At 37.1% G+C, this 20944-nt stretch overlaps 2 protein-coding genes across 2 annotated transcripts; both read left to right on the forward strand.

The window, feature by feature from the left end:
* The first annotated feature begins 1818 nt into the window (after positions 1 to 1818).
* On the forward strand, positions 1819 to 11960 carry LOC113059059 (ephrin-A1-like). Its single transcript, XM_026227282.1, has 5 exons — positions 1819 to 2109; positions 9952 to 10247; positions 10474 to 10539; positions 10661 to 10759; positions 10905 to 11960. The coding sequence occupies exons 1-5, from the start codon at positions 2012 to 2014 to the stop codon at positions 11024 to 11026; spliced, it is 681 nt and encodes a 226-aa protein (XP_026083067.1). The 5' UTR covers positions 1819 to 2011; the 3' UTR covers positions 11027 to 11960.
* A 1242-nt stretch (positions 11961 to 13202) lies between these two features.
* On the forward strand, positions 13203 to 20944 carry LOC113059060 (sugar transporter SWEET1). Its single transcript, XM_026227284.1, has 6 exons — positions 13203 to 13381; positions 14051 to 14128; positions 14259 to 14382; positions 16520 to 16681; positions 17435 to 17554; positions 17649 to 20944. The coding sequence occupies exons 1-6, from the start codon at positions 13314 to 13316 to the stop codon at positions 17754 to 17756; spliced, it is 660 nt and encodes a 219-aa protein (XP_026083069.1). The 5' UTR covers positions 13203 to 13313; the 3' UTR covers positions 17757 to 20944.

Genomic DNA, 20944 nt, shown 5'->3' on the forward strand with positions numbered 1-20944 from the left:
GAGCACTTTTACATACTAACATTAACAGTATATCAGAGAATTTGTGTTGTAATGGACACAGGCTTTTCCAGGCTGAATGGCCAAGTCGTTTACACCTTGATCGTGGTCCATTATGCAAATGTGGCCTTTGTTTAGCCACTGTTCAGAACACTGGACAATTGCCCATTCACATTTATACACATATACACACTCTCACACACAAGTGGACAGTATGGCCCAACACTCCCACACAGATCTATCCACACTTTATAGACAGCAACGGTTACTGTGTAGGGGGATAGTGAGAGAACAAAAAAGACAGTGTGTACGAGAGCGAAGAAAAGAGAGAATAACTGAGAGGATTTTCAGCTTCTGTCATAGACTTATGCATGATTCCAAGCCAGGCTGTAAAGGGAAGCCTGCTGTGGGCAGATCTGTTCCTGAACATTTGCTCCGAGCTCTACCTCCTACGCCGATGGAGCTCATAAGCATACTTTATTCTGCAATGTTCAGACTGAATAGTCATAAAAGATCTAAAGAACATCCATAATGTCCCTGCTCACCTGGTGAAGGAGGTGCATTGCTCTCAAATGGAAAAGCACCCTCACTCAAGTATACACACTCAGCCTTGACTAATCGTCCCAAACTGAAGCCTTCCGCAACATGGAACATGCATGAGCCTGCCCAGCCTTGCCTAGCCCAGCCCAAAAAGTCCACAGGTAGACACACTTTCTGCCCTGCTCACATTTCTACCCTCCAGTCAAGACATGGGCTAAGTGAGGGTAAAAATACTGTGACCCCAGGATGAGTAGCCAGACCTGGGTTAGAGAGAACCAGGCAGCCCAAGTAAAGGTGGGATGAGGGGGAAAACCCTGATGTCTGGAACTGATGTCAGCATTCAAATGCAGCAATTTTTGTAATTGATACCCAGGAAAAGCCTGCTTTGTTTGTCAATATACTCAACACACCGTGTAATGTATGACTGGAAATTACATTGGAACTGTCATAACTGACATAAAAAGACTGCCCACGGTAAATTACTCAACTTCCTGTCATACTGATTAATGCTGAAAAGGGTTATACTATCCAGAAAACATGTTATATATAACCTATAAAAATCTTACACTTAGGAAAAATCTAAATAAATAAATATATGTGATCTTTATTACAATTTAAGTGTTGTAAAAAGAACAGTTATAAAACAATAAGTAAATAAGGTACTGTATTGCACATATGCAAATGAAAGTTTATAATGATGTATTCTATTAGAATAATTTGTATGTATTCAACTCGAATAACATATAAGGATGTATTCACATAGAATAATACATTTTTAATTAAAAAAAAAACACACATTTATTTTAGGGTTATTACTGTATAATTAAAATATAATTCTTAAAAACACTGTTGTTGACTGAAAAAAGCTAAAATAAAATTACATCACACATATACAAATATAAATATTTGATGAATAATGTCCACTAAGCAAAAATGAGAAAGGTGCCTTAAACAACTGAAACAAGTTTTAACTGAAACCCTTAATTTGCTAACTAAACATAAGTAATAAATAAATAAACAGTATTATAAAAAAAGAAGAAAAAAAATGCAAAGCAAAATTAATAAAATAACAACAAATTAATTTCACAATATCAATAGAATTGTAATAGTATGTTAATAAAAGTTATACAACAGTAATCTATTTGTGATGGTCTGTTCACTTCAATCAATGTAAGCCTGTGCGTAGAGGCGTGTCGAAAAACACGCTTGCTTCTTTTCATTGGTTGCTTGTTCTTTGAGGGCGTGGCTTATGTAGCTGATTGATATAGCGGACTGAGCGCACATTTCTCCAGGCTTTACCGCGACTGTTTCTGCTGGAGACTCATACAAACCTGTTATTCAAGTAGACAGAATCACTAGTGTTTCAGCGTTTCTCGCACTGTAGTAGTGCACATTTATATCTGCGTTTTCAACGTGCAAAACAATCCTTTGCACAAGTATTTATTAATTTGAAGAGCATCATATCCCGGACTCGATGGATTTTCTGTGGTTGGTGTGCGTTGCAGTGAGCGTCAGCGCCTGGTACGCGTCTGCGGAGCGACACAGTGTTTACTGGAACAGAACGAACGCAAAGTAAGAATTTTACTACATGCTCCTGTAACTGGATGAAAGCTTTCCGCTGTATTTTCAATATTTATATAAATCGTTTTGCCTTTTATATGATGTAACTCTGGCTAGTATTCTTGACAGTATCTGAAATCTCTGGATAGTACACTAACACAAGTTGTCCAACTAAATTCTTGCAAGTACGCATTATATTAGTATATGAATTACGTGTTATATGCACTGCATTAATAGTCTAAATAATTTCTTCTTGCAGTCTTCAGCTTCTTCATGTTATTTAATCTGGCTCATGCAATGTTTTGTTGCAGTGTCTAGTTATTTGCTCCTCCTGAGATTCATTCAGTGGGGGAAGGAGCATGAATAGATTAAGAAAACACATAATATCTTGGACACATAACAAATTATAAGCCCGGGCTTGCGAGTAATGTTATTTCAAGTTGTTTTAGCTTTGTTTAGTTATCACACACTTCATTGGTTTGCTCATATATGCCTCTTGTCTGTCTAACATTTAACATGCTAGTGAATGACATGATAATTACTGTATAAGAGGCAGCAGCTGGACAGAGAAGTACGTGGAAAGAAACCAGACAGATGGACAGACAGATCAGCCTAAATATACACACACGCATGTTAGTTTTACTATATTTGTGAGGGGGTCTTATTGACATGGTGATATGATATTTACCATGCCCAAGTTATCCCTTGCACAAACCTTTTGATATATGTAGATGTACAGCAAAACAGGAATTAATGAGCCAGTTCTTGTTTCTCTATATTAATGAGGATGTTTCTTTCTTTCTTTAATTATTTTGCATTAAAAATACAATCAAACTTTCACACACTCACACACACACACAGTAATAAATAAACAGACATGACCACAATAGACAAGCAATCTATGGCTTGTAGTAGCTTAGGCTTTTGGGAAGTCTCTTGTTACTCTTAGTATGATATTAAGTTGTTGCTGTTACCATTTACAGATTTGGGGTTATATAAATCGTATAGCTTTTTGACTGGTGTTTCATCAAATGATTGCTATTGTAATCTTACCTCATAGTGAGGAAGATCGGGTCATCAGACACTTTAGAGAGATCAATACGAATGACAACAATCAGAGCGATTTATTACGCTTTTAGAAGGAAACTCAAGACTGAGAAAATGGGCTTTTGTGGATATCAGTAAACGTTAGCTTGTTACTGTTAATACTGTAAAACAGAATCTTTGACCATGAGATGACATCTTATCGTTTCCCTAGTCATTGACTTGCTTCGCCTGGATTTGCACGTACACAGCTCATAAACTTGTGGTCATAAAAGTTAACCAGTGATATCTGGACTGAATCCATGCTCAAGGTCATGACCCGATTGAAAGTTTTCATGATGTCACAGGTGCATCACACCGTCTGTTGTGATTCAGTCTGTTTTCGGTGAGTAATTTAGCAGTGCTGTTGTTGCGCAACATGAGTATAGTGTACCAGCCTTAACCAGACACGGTCTCAGAAGAGCCTGGCTCACTATCAGCCAGCAATGAGAGAGAGAGAGGGAGGGGATGTCAGCAGCTGTGCCTGAAGAAAGACTGAAGAAATCATGTAATAGAGACCAAACACTTTTTAGGACCGGTTGTGAAAAGGTTGAGCCTGAGGCAGAAAAGAGGGTGACTGAGTAATAGGAGCTGCTTGAATTTGGGTAAAAACAAACAAGAATTGCCAATTTGAGGTCAAGATGAGTATGGAGAAAAAGAGATGGAGGGGATTATTTAGCAGCAGTCTGGTGCTTGGTCCAGTCTCTAATTCCGACATGGTTCACATCCATGAAAAAGGTTGCATAACCACAACAGGAAAATTTGTAATTATAGAATATTAAGCAATTTAAATAAAGAAATCTACATTAAAATCTGAATTGATCTCTTCTTTTAAGAGTCTCATACTGTAAATATAATCCCATTTTTAGTTGGTCATAATATGACAGGTGTGGTGGGATCACACAGTGTTTTTAAACGGCACATTTTTTCAGAGATTAACCTCTGTCATTAATCTTATGTTCTAAGAAAAAAGAAACCGTTTCCATTAATGGATTTCTTCTTTTGCTTTTCTTTCCTTTAAAAACTTCCATCAAAGCCAGTGATTGTTCAATCAGCCCGTGAAACTCAATCAGTCATTATATAAGTAGATTAGACAGGCTTGACTAATCAGTGGCAGATAGGTGTTAAATATCAATTGGCATGATCGTCTGATTTTGCCTGTGGAGTAAAAGTATTCGCACGCACACAAACAAACGCAAACACACACTCTATTGTCTTTAACCGAGTGGGTGTGAGTGAACAGTAATGATTTAATCTCCCGCGCGTGGCCTTTGGCGAACTGACACTCTGGTTTGAAGGGTGTGTGCGTGAGTGTTCCCCTCGAGGAGACTGGATTTTCAGGTCCGGACTGACATATGGACTTTGTTTTTGACAGTCTGTTTTTGAGCTTCTCACAAGCCTACGCTTGCACGCTGAGTCCGCTGAAGGGGAAGTGTACAGTCCCGTCATGTCAACATCATTGAATCATTATTTTTGCCCAGCCCGATTTGGGTATATTTAGTAAACTGGGATTCCTTCCAGCAAACATGTTATACTTGACCTTTCAGCTGTCCTCTCATTGTCCACCCCATTTCCTTGTTGTCCATCCCTTCCTCAGCAAACTCACTTTGTTTTGATCTTTCACATATATCTGAGCATTATATTGCTGAGTTGTTATCTTGCATATACAGATAACAGCAGATCAGCATATAACCAGACAGATTCCACAGACAGCTGTAAATCTGTCTTCTTTAACCCAACAACCCCCCCCCCCCTCCCTCCCCCCGTTCTTTGTCTAAGGCTCATAAACACGCAAACATGGTCGGCAACGTAGGCAGGTCTATAATCTGTGAAACGAACAGAGTTCAGCCTCAGATTATACGTAGAAGTGTGTAATCTGACCCATTCACACAGAAATCACATTGTATATTTATAGACGCCAGTGCTGTATAATCCCGATTTACTCAGAAATGGATGCGTATGGGAAATATAATCCATAATTCCACAAACCGTTACAGAATGTTCTACCATCTAGTGGTTTGATTGATTATGAAATCGTAGCTATTTCCAGACCCCCCCCCCCCATCCCCACCAACCCCCGGAGATTAGAGTTCCATTTTAGGGTTTCAACTGGTCAAGTATTTATGATTAATAACTCAACATGAACTAATCTGTTGTTCCAGTTCAGTTTTTGATGTGCATTTAAAATAGACTTTGGTCCTGTTTTTAACTCTTTTCATGATTTTTGTTCTCCTCACTCATTTTAACCCTTAAATCCCATTATTCTGAGCTCTTCCTCTCCTCTCCTTATCTCCAGGCCAGACTTCCTCACTATTTCTCTCTATATGTCCGAATACCCTCCGTGCTCCATCTCCCCATGTTCTTTCTTTCCCAAACAACTCCCTTTGTCTATCTCATTCAGTCCCTGATTACTGTTTTGATTCCCATTGCCCTGTTGAGTTGGAGGTTTCCTGTTTTTCTGTCTGTAGTGTGCTAGCTTGTGTAATTGTCGGTGTAGTAAAGTGTGTGAGCTGTGTAAGCGCACAAATGTAAACAAAAGAACCTGAAGCTTGTAGCCTGGCGTTACTTAATTACCTTAAATGGAGAGTTTGCATTCAGTCTTCAGCAGCTCACTGTTGCCATCTACAGGACGCTTTCAGTACTTGGTGATCATTTTCATTCAGGCCTATATTGTTTTCAGTTTATTATTTCACAAGTACTTTTAGTGACTGAAGTCGCTGGCTTTAAAGCTCACAGTGTGCTAATAAACAACAAGCTAGCATATCAGCGAGCAATTAGCAGCCATTTAAAAGTGAAAGAGAAAGGGAGGAGGGGGAAATCAGGCATTTGTGAAGGAAGGACTGAGAAACATAGGATCGGGGGATGGGTGATGGGGTTAGAGGTCAGAAAGAAAGAAGGAAGTGTGTCTCCAAAAATTAGCCTGAATGAAGAGGCCCAGGTTTATAATGTGATTTTAAACATAGAGGAGAAAGAAAGAGGGAGAAGATGGAGGGAGAGGGGGATGAGAGACAGAAAGATTTATAGGCCTCAGAAATATACAGATTTGGGGCGGAGCAAAAGGACAGTTATAGATGGGGATGCCATTTTGGTGGTTTGCTCTAAACTCACAGAAATGAACCCACCCCTAAACCTCACTTTAACCACTGCAAACAGCCCATATTGGATGGGTCTGGTGCTGGAATAACAGCGGTGTGATCCGTGTGCTCAGTGTGATAATCCCTGGTTTGGAAGAGCGGATTAGCCGGATGGCATTCTGACCCATTCCACAAGGGCTGGGGTAATTACCGGCATGTAATCGGGCAAGAAGGACAATACGAGAACATACTGATCGGCAGGAAAGTGAAAAAGCAGTGACGTTAAAAGGACTTAGCGGTGACTTAACACCTTGAACCTGTCAGACTGTAATGGTACGAAGGTGTAAGACTGAGACGTCTCTGTATATTATGCTTGTAATGGAGAAAAAAAGTCAGACGGACACATATAGCGTAAAAGCTCCATGCACGCGCTTGTACAGACAGGTTTTATTACTTGATAGTGTGAGAACAAGCTGCTAAAATAGGATCATAATACTTGTCATGACAAGCAGCAGGTCTTAAAGGTTTTCAGTAACCAAACCCTGTGTGTGTGTCAACTGCTGACAGCGAGTGGAGTGCATTTGGCAGTGAGTACATCTGTTCTGAAGCACACAGCGCTGACCGGCTCTCAGTGTGTGTGTGTGTGTGTGTGTGTGTATGCATGCTGCTGACTCCGTAAGGGTGTGTCTGAAAAATCTGCCCCTGAACTTTGACATTACTGACCTGCCTGACAGTTTAAAACATTTGGCAGAGAGTGAAAGGGGGGAGAGCAGACAGAATATTAAGAGGAAACCAGACAAACACATATCTGAGAGCAAATTCTATTTTACATGTAATAAAAAAAACGCTCACCAAGGCTGCATTTTATTGTATTTACTGTATATTATTGTATTACATATTTTAAAGTGTAATTTATTCCTGTGATACAGAGCTGAATTGTCAGCAATCATAACTCCAGTTTTCAGTGTCACGTGATCCTTCAGAAATCATTCTAATATGATGATTTGACACTCAAGAAACATTTCTTATTACTATCAAAGTTGAAACCCATTGTGCTGTTTAATATTCTTTTGGAAATCATGTTTTTTTCAGGATTTGTTGATTAATAGAAAGTTCAGAAGAACAGCATTTATTTGTTATAAAAAAATTTTTTTAAAGTCTTTACAATTGCTTTCGAAAGCATTTTTAAACTTGCATAAAATGAGGACTCCTGTCATATCAGTAGCTTAATAAATACTGTTTTATTCTAGCGGGTCACCTCATGTGGGCCCCCATGTTGAGATCACATGACCAACCTAATCAGTCAGAATAAACAAATTACTTACTGCAACTTGAAGTCTTTAAGCCCACACACAAACATTTAAACACAGGCTCCTCTGTGTCTCGTGATAAACAGATGGGTGATGTGACCCCCGGGGGCTGCAGGTACAGACACTCCTCTTGGATGTGTGGTGTTTACATGGATTTGTGCCCCTCTTGAACAGCATCACTCTCACGCTCGGCCCATCACAGAGCAGACTGTCACACGGGAACAAGTGGGCACAGCGGCGTTTGAAGTGACCGATCACTGGGAGGAAAAACACAAACAGAGCTGCTCTGTGATTGTTTGAGATATCAGCGGCTGGCCTTGGATCAGCTCAGAGAGATTAGTTGCACATGGGAATAGTAGTGTGAGGGCCCACCAGACCCTCTCAGCATGAAACTAATCTAGGGACGCACTTTATACGCAATACTATTTTGGGCAAATAAATAAATAATGTATAATGTACTGTGCGAAAAATGAAATGTTTAAATATATGGAATGGATATGGTCCATATGCATATGCCTGTGCATCCCTAGGCAAATACCTTTGTTACCAAAGACTAGACCTGACCCTGAGGCTGATGTGTGTGAGAAGGGGAGGGGGAGGAATTAATGACACCCAATTTGAGTTGTTGTCTTGGTCTTGCAAACACATTGTCATTAGGTCTCAAACATCTTCGGCTCAACTGCTTCAAAGGGACGTCAGAGGAAGTGAGACGGGGCATCCCACCACACAGTCTAGTTCTCAGAAACAGCAGAGCGACACTGGACACGTCCACACTGCTCTGATTTGAATCGCTTTGACCAGCTGCACATTTAGCATCTAATCTACCTTTGCTTGGTCTCATAAACCATGACTTGTTGATTGGTATATTGAATACACATACAAAAGCTTAGAAAGGCGTACACCCTGTATTTTGAACACTCTGCTGATTAGAAGCCGTGCGAGACTGCATTAACCAGAGCTAATGAGCGCAGTGATGTGTATGTTTACACTCCGTCTGAATAGAGTGTGAGGCTGTTTAGACAGGTCAGCTAATGCTTACTACAGAGACACAGTGGGAAAGAGAGAGAGATGAAGGGGGTTGGAGTGGACAACAGGGGGCCCGTGAGGAGCCTGTGTGTCTGTCTATCATTTAACCACGGGCTCCCAATGGCAACATAAGTACATGTGCCAAAAGGGAGAAAGTGATAGAGCAAAGGACATGCTGGGGGGATAGTAGACGCTGCCTTATGTTTTGATGGCGGTTCACATGAGGGCCGTGTGAGAAAAATGTTATGGTAATGTGATTGGGTTTGAAGATTTTGGGTATATGGAAATGTGATGGCATGTAGCGTTGTAAAACTCGCTAAGCTAATCAGGCAATCAGATGACTTATGGGGTTCGAACAATGGCTTTCTTGTGGTCACCGTGGGGTAGACGATATTAGGAAAATGTTATTTATTCATAAATGTTATGCAGTTGGTTTGAGGCAAAATTTACAATAATAAATCGCTGTCAAAATGAAAGCAAAGACACAGAAAGAACAACATACTGAGAGGCCTGTGGATTTGTCATTTGTACATCTGGCAAAAGCAGCAGGGAAGTTCAGATCCGATGAAAAAGGGGAAAAAGCAAATGAGACGATAATAAAAGAAGAGGCAGACAGAGAGGAGGCTGTAAAAACACGTAGAGACGATTCAAAGAGCCAGTCAGTCTAAGCGGCTCCATCTCTTTTGCCAAGAGACACGTATATTTTAGAGCTGTCGAAGTTAATGTGTTAGCTTAAAACATGTCTAAAATATATTTAACCTTTTTTATATATAATAATCGGTTTGGAACAATATTTATTGTGAAAAATCTAACTTAAATTGAAAAATTTATTATCAGTTAAATTTTTTTTTTATATTTTCCAGATAATATATAATAATATATAATTGATATAGTAAATGCCATTATTCATTATTTAGCTTATATATATAAATATATAATTCTGACATCTTGCCATTTCATGAAGGACATAATGAAAACACAGTTGGACAATTTCCCATCTACACTCCTTCACCTAGTGTGACACCAAAATGCAGAGTAGAAAAGAAAGAAAAAGAAAGAAAGGAGGGATTTTACAGGGTGTTTTACACAAATAAAAGCACCAGGTGAAGAGGGAACACTAGTCACCCACACACGTGCATAAGGGTGTATCTCTTACTTTTGATTTGTACTGAGGACGGATGCCTGAGGCTGTTTCAGTGTCACCAGAACTTTTGTTTCAGTTTGTTTGTGCACGTCAAGTTCTTTTTTCAAGCCATTTTTATCCCGAGGTGTGTCTGTGTTCAGTTCAACAGTATTGTAGGAAGTGTTCAGTAAATATTGACAGCCATTCATGGATTTTCTCTCTCTCTTTCTTCTTCCAGTTTCCTATGGGATGATTACACCGTGGAGGTCCGCATTAATGACTATCTGGACATCATCTGCCCTCACTACACTCGTGGCGAGATCCCATCCCAGGAGGCCGAGCGGTACGTGCTCTACATGGTGGAGTTGGAGGACTACGAGAACTGCAAGCCCCAGTCCTTCGACCAGCTGCGCTGGGAGTGCTCCAGACCTTTCGCTCCTCACGCTCCAGAGAAGTTCTCGGAGAAGTTCCAGCGCTTCACCCCCTTCACTCTGGGCAAAGAGTTCCGTCAGGGAGAGAGTTACTACTATATTTGTAAGTATCCACATCTTTGACTTTGACAAACACTAAATATTTATTATTAAATATTATATATGAATTAAAAATTCCCTTTTTTTTTAATAATTACCATAACAAACAATACGAAACAAAACCATAAATACTAAATGTATTAGCATTTTTTAGCACTTATTAGCAAGTATATTATTATTTGTAGCGCTTCAGATTCCAGATTCCAAAATTGTTTCTCTGTTTTCCACAGCCAAGCCTCTTCACCATCGTGGACAGGAGTGTTTGAGACTGAAGGTGGATGTAGTTGGACCTCATCGTAAGTCAAATAAGTTTTTACATTTCAAACTTGCCATTTTTGTCTAGACATTTAATCTTTGCTGGATGACAAGGACGACGAAGCCTTACTAAGAGTCCAACTATTTCATAATATTTTCTAGGTTCTAAAAACGAGAAGAAGACCATGGAAAAACATGAGGAATTAGAGGGGAAGGTAGCGGCTGGTGGAGTCCATAACCCATCAAACAGGCTTCCAGCAGGTGAGCACTTCTCATTGCTCAGCATGTCCATTTGTATTAGAAAAGCTGTGGAATTTTTAGACTTTGTAAGCCAAGGTGTTCGAGTGACATTACGCAAGTTGCATAGTTGGTAAATGTACTCATGATCCTCCTCTTCTGGTTTCAGATGACCCTATTGCCATGATCCCAGTTGTGCAGAGGAGCGTGGGTAGTTTGGGTGTTCGCATTGCTCCCGTCTCAAGTTTCATCACGTTGATCTCTATATTCCTCTTCCTGCTTCTCCACTGAGCCTAATATGAGATAACTTTATGGACGCTGGTCCTTAAGGACACAACAGACTGTAACACCGGTGCTGGTTACCGGCTTTCAGAATAGATTTTATATGAACCTTTTTTATACAAACTGAAATTTTGGTGCTGGCGTGCAAGTTGCTGAGTGACGTGTTTGTATGTGTGTTTGTGAGAGTGATGTGACCAGAGAAAGGTGTTTTTGAAGAGCCTTCTCCATTTTTTTTTAATTCCGTTCTGATTATTTTCCACATCTGCTTTTTTTTATTTGACTTTTGTAAAAAGAATGTTTTCTTTCTTAAAAGTGAATCACAACTTTAATTACCAATGTGATGCAGAATAAACCCTGAAGACCGCAGAGCTTGTCTTGTAACCATTAGCTGTATAACTGGAATTGTGATCACAAGGGTGAACAGTAGACTAGATATTGTGTTTGATGAAGACCTTTGCTCTACTGTACCGATTTGAGCCAAAGACCACAGGATTTATCTTAAAACTGCCCCTGATCTTGCACCTTATAAAGAATTGATGTTCATGCATATAACAGTGTTTGTAAATCTAGAAGAGTTATCAAGCATTGGTGTTTCCCGTGTTTTGGATCTCGTGTTGCTCTAGTTTCAGTTGGTTTTTGTGATGTAATGTGAACACACCCTACAAAATGTACTGCCACTAATGTTTAGATGAGATCAAAGTTGTTGTTTTTTTTCATAAAACATCATTTGGTTTTGAATAGGAATGTTGGGTTATGCTGTTTGTGTTTGTGAGAGAGTGAGAGAAAGAAGCCGGACTTCTGACAGAGAGCAGAACATGCACAAACAATTCAAACTGTTGAATAATTTTTTTCAAATAAGTTAAAAGAATTTTTTTTTTTTTTGGTAAAAGCTGTGTTTTGTACTGTATTTGTTTATAAACTTGTACATAGTTATGTAAAAAATGTATATACTGAGAGGTATATAAAATAAAGACATTTGTTAATTATAAAAAATGTGTGGAATTTTTTTTTATTTTTTTATTAAAAACATTTATTTGATTCAAATAAAAGGAAAATACAAATATTATATATATATATATATATATATATATATATATATATATATATATATATATATATATATATATATATATATAAATATATTATTTATTTATTTTTTATATAAGTATTTCGGTTTTAGGGAAAACAGTTTTTCTGAAATATGTTGAGGCCTCGGTGTAAAAGTTAAAGATTGTCAAAGAGCACTGTTAACACTGTCAAACTTCCTTCCTGTCCTCTTTCATTCCCTTTTCATCTCTTTTTCCTGGCTAGGACCTCACAGCTTTTAGTTAAGTGACACTTTGGTGCCAGAATATAACTTGTTCATTTTGCTTGGAACATTAAACAGAAGATACGTCTGTATGTAATCACATGTCAATGGAAAATACATAATTTAGTTTGAAAGTATGAAGCAGAATGTTCGCAGCAATATAAAAAAAAAATTCTAAAGATGTTCACATGGACTCGCTATATAAGTGTTTCTCAACTGGCTATTTTTGGCACCTGGATTTTTAGAAAACTTTTTATATCTCAGAGAATTATGGCGGCATTTGTCACCCTTAGAATAAAATAACTGACTCCTTTGCTTTGCTAAATATAATTTCATAGCTAGCATTTTCTGTATCCTGAATTTATTTTTATTTATTTAACATTTGTCAAATTACATTTTGCACATGTAAATCTTGCACTTTAAAAAATTTGAATAATGATGCTGTGCCCCATTTAAAATCAAGCATGCTTTTCAGTAGCCTACATTAACATTCGACAAAATTACTACTTCAAAAAAGGCACTTGTATAATATATCATAATATAGAATTTATTTATTTGTTTAGATAACTTTGTTTAGTTAGAACAATAATTAAATCATTTCTATAACAATAAATTAAAAAATGGTCAGGCAGTGCAAAAATTAATTAAGAACGCTTGGTAATGTTTCTAAGACCGCATTACACTAGACAAACTGTACTACAAAACTCATTATATTCAAAGGACTATCTTTAGGAAACATCGTAAAATTGCTACATTTAGTCACCTACCTCTCTATTTCTCTATTTCACTACAACCGGACTACAAAATGACGTCAGTGAGTAGCGTTCGGCAAAAACCAATCAGAGTGAAGAAATCTATCCACACTGATTACAAACACGGAAATAGAGAAGGTGGACGTCAGCGTTCCACTGTTGCAGGAGCTTTATAAGTATATTTTAATTCGCTTGATTGCATAAAAGCACAGCTCATTTTTCGCCTTTTCAGTCTATGGATTTTCTGCAGCTGCTATCATGTGCGTGCATCATATTCACCGTCGGGATGTTCACGACGGGATTGTAAGTTACTAAGTGTTTTAATTGATATTTATGATCAGTCACATCAGTTATAATGTAGCTGAGCTAAACTGTACACACTTATGGGTTTTAATAATCTTCACATCTGGTGACATCTTGCGCCTTTCTAGAGTTTACTGTTTAGTATGTAAATGAATTAATTATAAATGTTTAAATAAACAAAGTTCTCTACTGTTTTGTATCAACTGTAGTGGTTACAAATATGTTGTTGCGCCTAATATAAACTGCCTGTACTCAAACTTAATAAACAGCCCCCTCACAGCAAGATACCATGGTAACAAAAGTTTCCGCCATTATACTAAGTTACTACTGACATTAGCCAACGCTGTCATCAAGATATTAATATTTTAGAGTATTAGCAATTATGGCACTTTGCCTGAAACCTGCAGAACGTCTGAAACAAATTAATTTCACTATCAGTATGAAGTTACATTACAAAATATAAAGCATATGATTTGCATATCTATGTTTATCCAATATAATATTACTCTAATTGCATGTCTTCTCTTTGTATAATTATTATAATTATTATTATTTTTTTACAGTTTATGAATAGGTATAGAATACCGCTTATTCTTGTAGTATTGTATTGTATTGTGTACCTACTAGATGTCTAAATCTTCATCAACATATTCCTCTCTGCATTTGCAGGACCGACTTAAAGAAAATGAAGACCACACAGAGTGCAGATAACGTTCAGTTTCTGCCCTTCCTCACCACATGCTTGAAGTATGTGTTTGGTATTTTACACCTGTAGCTTTCATTCAGTAATGTTGTATATGTGAATGCAACTTTATATGCGCATTGTGCATAGATTTCAGTTTATTTGAATGATTATGTGTCTTTGTGTGTGTTTTAGTAATCTAGGCTGGCTGTACTATGGATTATTAAAGGGAGATGGAACGGTGATATCTGTAAACATCATTGGGGCCTTTTTACAGACGTTATACATCATCACCTACTGTCATTATGCCAAAGACAAGGTTTGTCTTTTAGCGCTGTCCAGATCTTGAACTGTTATTGATTATACAGTGGGATCCAAAGTCTGAGACCAGACTTAAAAATACAGGTGCATCTCAATAAATTAGAATGTTGTGGAAAAGTTAATTTATTTCAGTAATTCAACTTAAACTCTGAAACTCGTATATTAAATAAATTCAGCTCACAGACTGAAGTAGTTTAAGTCTTTGATTCTTTTAATTGTGATGAGTTTGGCTCACATTTAACAAAAACTCACCAATTCACTATCTCAACAAATTAGAATACTTCATAAGACCAATAAAAAAGTATGTTAATTTACTGTACATGTACTCAATACTTTGTAGGGGCTCCTTTTGATCTAATTACTGCCTCAATTCAGTGTAGTATGGAGGTGATCAGTTTGTGGCACTGCTGAGGTGGTAACGAAGCCCAGGTTTCTTTGACCGTGGCCTTCAGCTCATCTGCATTGTTTGGTCTCTTGTTTCTCATTTTCCTCTTGACAGTAGCCCAGATTCTCTATGGGGTTCAGGTCGGGTAGGTTTGCTGGCCAGTCAAGCACACCAACACCATGGTCCTTTTTGGTGCTTTTGGCAGTGGGGGCAGGTCCAAATTCTACTGGAAAATTAAATCACCATCTTCCAAAGTCTGGTCAGCAGAAGCAAGCATGAAGTGCTCCAAAATGTATTGGTAAACGGGTGCAGTGACTTTGGTTTTTAAAAAACACAATGGACCAGCAGATGACATTGCACCCCAAATCACCACAGACTGTGGAAATTTAAAGGATTAGTTCACAGAAAAATTTAAATTATGTCATTAATAACTCACCCTCATGTCGTTCCAAACCCGTAAGACCTTCGTTCATCTTCAGAACACAGTTTAAGATATTTTAGATTTAGTCCAAGAGCTCTCAGTTCCTCCACTGAAGCTGTGTGTATGCTCCCTCTGAGTTCAAACAAACCAATATCCTGGAGTAATTCATGTACTCAAACAGTACACTGACTGAACTGCTGTGAAGAGAGAACTGAAGATGAATTGCAGTTGATTCAAGCCTTTGGTTCAGAAGAATCAGTTCAGAATCATTCGTCAAAAGAATCAGTTCGGTTCAGACTCTTTGTTGTGTCAGTCTGCTTCACGCTGAATCACACATGTGCGGTATCATCAGCTCCTCGGTTCTTGAATTGGACGTGTCTGCTAGAAATGCTTATTTACTAGAGAACGAGTCAATCGTTTGTTCGTTATCTGGCTCAGCTCGGTGTTCATCTAAAACAAAGACTTAAACTACTTCAGTCTGTGTTTATTGAATTTATTTAATACACAAGTTAAGCAGTTTTAGTTAAATTACTGAAATAAATGATCTTTTCCACGACTTTCTTATTTATGGAGATGCACCTGTATTTTTAAGTTTGGATTTTTAAGTCACTACCAGTATAACAGTTAGAATTAAAGTTTAATAATATATATATATATATATATGAATATCAAGTTATTATCGGGATGATAATTTGTGTGAATTTTAATTTACAAATTAATAATATATTTTTAATTACAAGTTACATTATCAACATAACAATTAGAGGGAATATTTTAAGTTGAAAGTTCAGTAGATTACGTTATGTTATCAGAATTCTAGTTTGAATGAAAAGTTTAATTTAAAAGTTTATTCAAAAGTTATATTTTTAGAATGCCAATTTGAATGAAGTTTAAAATGAAACATTTAATTGAAAAATCAATACAATATTTTACAAGTTATTTTATCAGTTATGTTAACAAGTTGAGTGAAAAGTTTAATTTAAAAAAATAACATGATATTTCTATATAGGTTAGATCCAGATTTAACTCAAATTGATCCCTGATGTTTTTTTTTTATAATGTGAACACAGGCATTTGAAACCCACTGTATATACAACAAATAAAACATACAACAAATAAAAAGTTCTGAATAAGTTGTAAGAGTGATCAGAAAATAATCCACATGTGCTTAATGAATGTTGATGTATTACTAAAGAATATCCTTCCATTTCCATTCTAATCTGAACAGCTTCCCCTGACTTAATTTTGCTGTACTTGTGTGTGTGTGTGTGTGTGTGTGTGTGTGTGTGTGTGTGTGTGTGTGTGTGTGTGTGTGTGTGTGTGTTTCAGAGGCGAGTGTTCTCGCAGACACTGATGATGGTGAGTGTGTTGTGTGTAGGCTGGGTGTATTTTACTGTGGTGATTCCTTCTGGAGAAGCTCAACTCTCTCAGCTGGGCCTCGCCTGCAGTGTGTTCACCATCAGTATGTACCTCTCTCCTCTCGCTGATCTCGTGAGTACACACCTATACATTTAACCGGCATTAAAGGGGTCATATAATGTGTTTCATGTTTTCCTTTCTCTTTGGGGTGTTACGTGCTGTTTGTGAATAGCATGTAACACTCTCTCCACATTTTACGGAGGATGGTTTCACATCTACCATATATCAACTCTAAAATAAATGCACATGTTCTCTTCTTATCGTTTCCCTTGATAAAATAATGGTGTGAAGTCTAACTGTGACATTCCAGCATTCCACCTTTTGTTTATCACTACATCCATCCTTCTTTTTGTGCCCTCTCATAGTTTCCATCTTCCTGTTTTGGATCTCTCTCTCTCTTCCATATTTATCAGTCCAGCTCTGTCTATCTTTCCTTTGCCCGGTGGTGCATTTCCTGTCATTATTGTACCTCCTTTTGTTGCTTCCTGTTTTTCCCTCTGTCACTTTCTGCAAGTGTCCATATTTGCTTGTTATGGGAGAGACTATGGGTGAGTGTAAATAACACGTGTTTGGAGCTGTGATGCAACAGACAGTACATGTGCTTCAGATTTGCTGATCCTTGGTGCTTAAGTGGAAGACAGGTTTGAGTCTTGCCTGCATCATGTTTCAGTCCCCCTTTCTCTCAACAATTCCGTCTCCTCTGTATATATATATATATATATATATATATATATATATATATATATTTATTTATTTTTTATAATAAATGGTAGCAAATGCATCATTCTCCTCTCAAAAAACTTTTGTGTTCTTCATTTCCACCAGTTGGATATTGTGCGAAATAAGTCTGTGGAGCGCTTGTCTTTTTCCTTGACCGTGGCTACATTTTTCACATCCACATCATGGACACTGTATGGCCTTCAACTCCATGATTATTATATAATGGTAAGATGATGAAGAGGCTGACCTGAGAAAGTGTCATTTATTTTATTTTAAAATGTATTTATTTTTACATTTTTATTTATTTTTTGTCTTTCAGGTGCCCAACACACCTGGCATCTTTACTAGCCTCATCCGCTTCTTCCTCTTCTGGTGGTTTGGAGCTATCATTCCAAACAAGCCCTCCTATAAACTGATCCAAATCTGAGAGAGGATTTCGACTAAATGTGATTGAATCAAATTAATTGCCTTCTCTCCTTTTTACCCAAGCCAGAAAACATTCTGGTTTGAGTTTCAGACTTCCATGATACCTTCTGAACTCAAAACTCTAGTGAAACTGCCTCTTTAAATTCTGAGGACAGACTATTTTCTTGTCTGTTTAGTCAAAAGGATAGTTCACCCAGAAATGTAAATCATGTCAACATTTACTCATCATATTGTTCCAAACCCGTGTGACTTTCTTTTGTGGAAGGTAAACAAAACAGTTTGGCTGCCAGAATTCCTCAGAATAGCTTATTTTTTTCTTCTACATAAGAAACAGTCATACAAGTGTGGAATGACACGAGGATGAGTAAATAATAGAATTCTCATTTTTGGAAAAGCAACCCCTTAAGGATGTTTACTCCAAAAATACAAATTGTGAATTTACTCACAATCATATTCCAAACCTGTATGACATGTTAAGACATTTTAAATGACATAGAATTGGACCTGGAGCATTCAGTGTTACGAAAGACACCATACTGTATCTCAAAGTCATACTCAAAGTTTTCTGAAGTCGTAAGTTCAGGTTTTTTTTTGTGACAAATTCAATATTTTATTAACTGATAAATCTTGATCTCAGCTCTCCTTGGGACATGTTTCATGAATGGATTGCTCTTTTAAATGGTTTATTTAACGAATCTCTTGATTCAACTAAATAATTCATACTCAAATAGGACTAATCCAGTATTTGAGCTCACTTCAGGGGAAGATTATTATCTTAAAAACACACGCATATATCTTTAATATCAATTTTTTAAGAGCCTGTACCTGTTTTCTTGTAACTGGATGAAAAAAAAAAGATCTCCTTAGAATTTTTTTTTTGTGTGTGTGTTTCCTGGAAGAAAAGTCAGTCATACAGGTTTGTTTTACTCATAAGTATGAGTAAATAATGACTGTGAATTTTAAGTTCTTTGAGTGACAGACTATTTTCACTTTGTATTTTTGGTTAATCCTTATATCTATGAGGAGGCTCTCGGTTTGTTTGCAGTTGTTTCTTAGTTAAAAGGTGTTCAAATCTGCAAACATAACAAACCCTGAATGGAGAGCTTAAAACTTTCTTATTTCAGCCATTTCTCTGAAAGTGATGTTACCATTAGTCTCTCTCTCTCTATATATATATATGTATGTATATGTATAATTGTATAATTTTTTTATATTGGTACCATACAGTTCCGGGTGGCCTTTAGGAAAAGATCACGTTCTATAACTTAAATAATGAATGTAGCGTTTACAAATCGTTTATTAATCATAGGATACTTTGTTATAACATTGTTCTTAATTGTGGCCATATGGCAGTTTGGCAGCTCTTTCATCCGCATCCAACTCAAGTGACGAAGCCCAAAATACATTTTATAAGCGTAAAACCTTCCTCTGTGCGGTAGAGAACAATGCAAACATAGGAAATTAGTTTAACTGAATGTCATTAGATTAAGAGTATCTGCCTCTGAGATTAAAGAATATAGGACAACTTGGTATGCCTCTGTTTACAGTTCTTGTTTTGTAGCTGGAACAAAAAGGCTTTGTTTTTTTCCCCTCTCAGTGACACGGTCACTGTCAGAACATCATTATTTACAGTGAGCCCATAAACACATTCATTTAAATGAACAATAACTTTATTCATTCCCCTCACGCAGAGAACACCAAAGTCGCACAAAATCTAAAGGCTTTATTCGTTGAGTTGTGGTGACACGCAGGGCATAAGAGGAGGAGTAACCAGCAAATTAACTTTGATTTAAATGTACGTATTCTTAACCCATAAAATGGGCCAATGAAACTCTTGAACTGTCATTGGCTGTTAATGTTGTTTTGCATATGATAATATTGGTTTGATCTGTGACAAACAAACCCTTTATTGGGTCTTTCTGTACATCATGCAGTACTTAATTCACCAAAGCCTTCTGAGTCTCCAAGACTGGGCTTTGTGAATTAAAAAAAGAAAAAGAAAAGGTTATAATTTATTCCCTATCAACTCTGTTTCATTGTTTTATTGTTTATGGCTTTAGTTTTGTAAGTTAATTGTTGGGGTGTTTACAGTTAACATTTTTGGGGTGTTTAATGTTATTGTGTTACTTTTGTACTATTTTGTATCCTATGCAACAGTGTGTATTGTATCAGAAGGGATTTAGAGGGATGTTCTATCTGGAGTTTTCTGGGGAAAAATGGCAGAAATAAATTTTATATAACCTTCAATGTCTGGCTGAGACAGAGAGAAGATGTTATGAGAGCTTAGCAGGGGAATGTGAGAGGATTTTGTTCTGGTCTCAAAGAGGATCAGCTCTGATTGTGAGCTATGAAAACTAAAATGCACTCAAAAGCCAAGGCATAAAGGGTGCTGACAGACATTTTAATTTCTGTGGGAAATAACAGCACATTTATCTCCTGCTATCAGGTGTTTGGTTTTGTAGAGCTCTCGTCAAATGTTTGTATGTTTGTGTTTTTTGCTTGTTTGTAGTTTGTCTTCATTAACACGAGCGAGTGGGAATCGTGGGTTTGCCTTTTCTCAGTGCCTATGGATTCTTTACATGCTTTTCCTGTCTGCTTCTCAGAGAAAGACATGAAAGGGGAAAATAATTTGCGGGTGGTGATTGTTTATCAAGAAAGTGCATTTTTTAAAGAAAAATAAAAAAATGAGTGATTGGCAAAACCTCTTTTCTTAAGTTGATCAGACATGTTTTTTCAAATGCTTTTAGTGTAAATGGTAAAATTTACATAGATAAACAAAGCATTAGAAGATCAGTGCTTCTCAACTGGTGGGTTGTGACCCTAAATGGGTCAGCCCTTACTAACATTAACCATGGTTTACCAAAACCAAAAAAATCATGGTTAGTATAGGTAAATCATGGTAACCACAAATTAACCACTAGCAATAGTTAAACAAATTGTAATAATTATGGCAAAAAAAAAAAAAAAAAACATGGTTCCTAATTTTTTACTACAGTAAAACCATGGTTGATTTCCGTGAGGTCCATTCTGCAGTGAAAGTCATAGGGTCACAAACAGCTGGAGGGGAAAAATGCAACAAACCATTTAATCAGAAACAGTTTTTTTATTATAAATTTAAAGAAGAATATAGTATTGTATTGTATTTTGGACAAGAAATGTAAGAGTTTAATAAAACCATGAGTAAAGCTA

This window comes from Carassius auratus, chromosome 41 (assembly GCF_003368295.1).
Source record: "Carassius auratus strain Wakin chromosome 41, ASM336829v1, whole genome shotgun sequence".
NCBI classification, from domain to species: domain Eukaryota; kingdom Metazoa; phylum Chordata; class Actinopteri; order Cypriniformes; family Cyprinidae; genus Carassius; species Carassius auratus.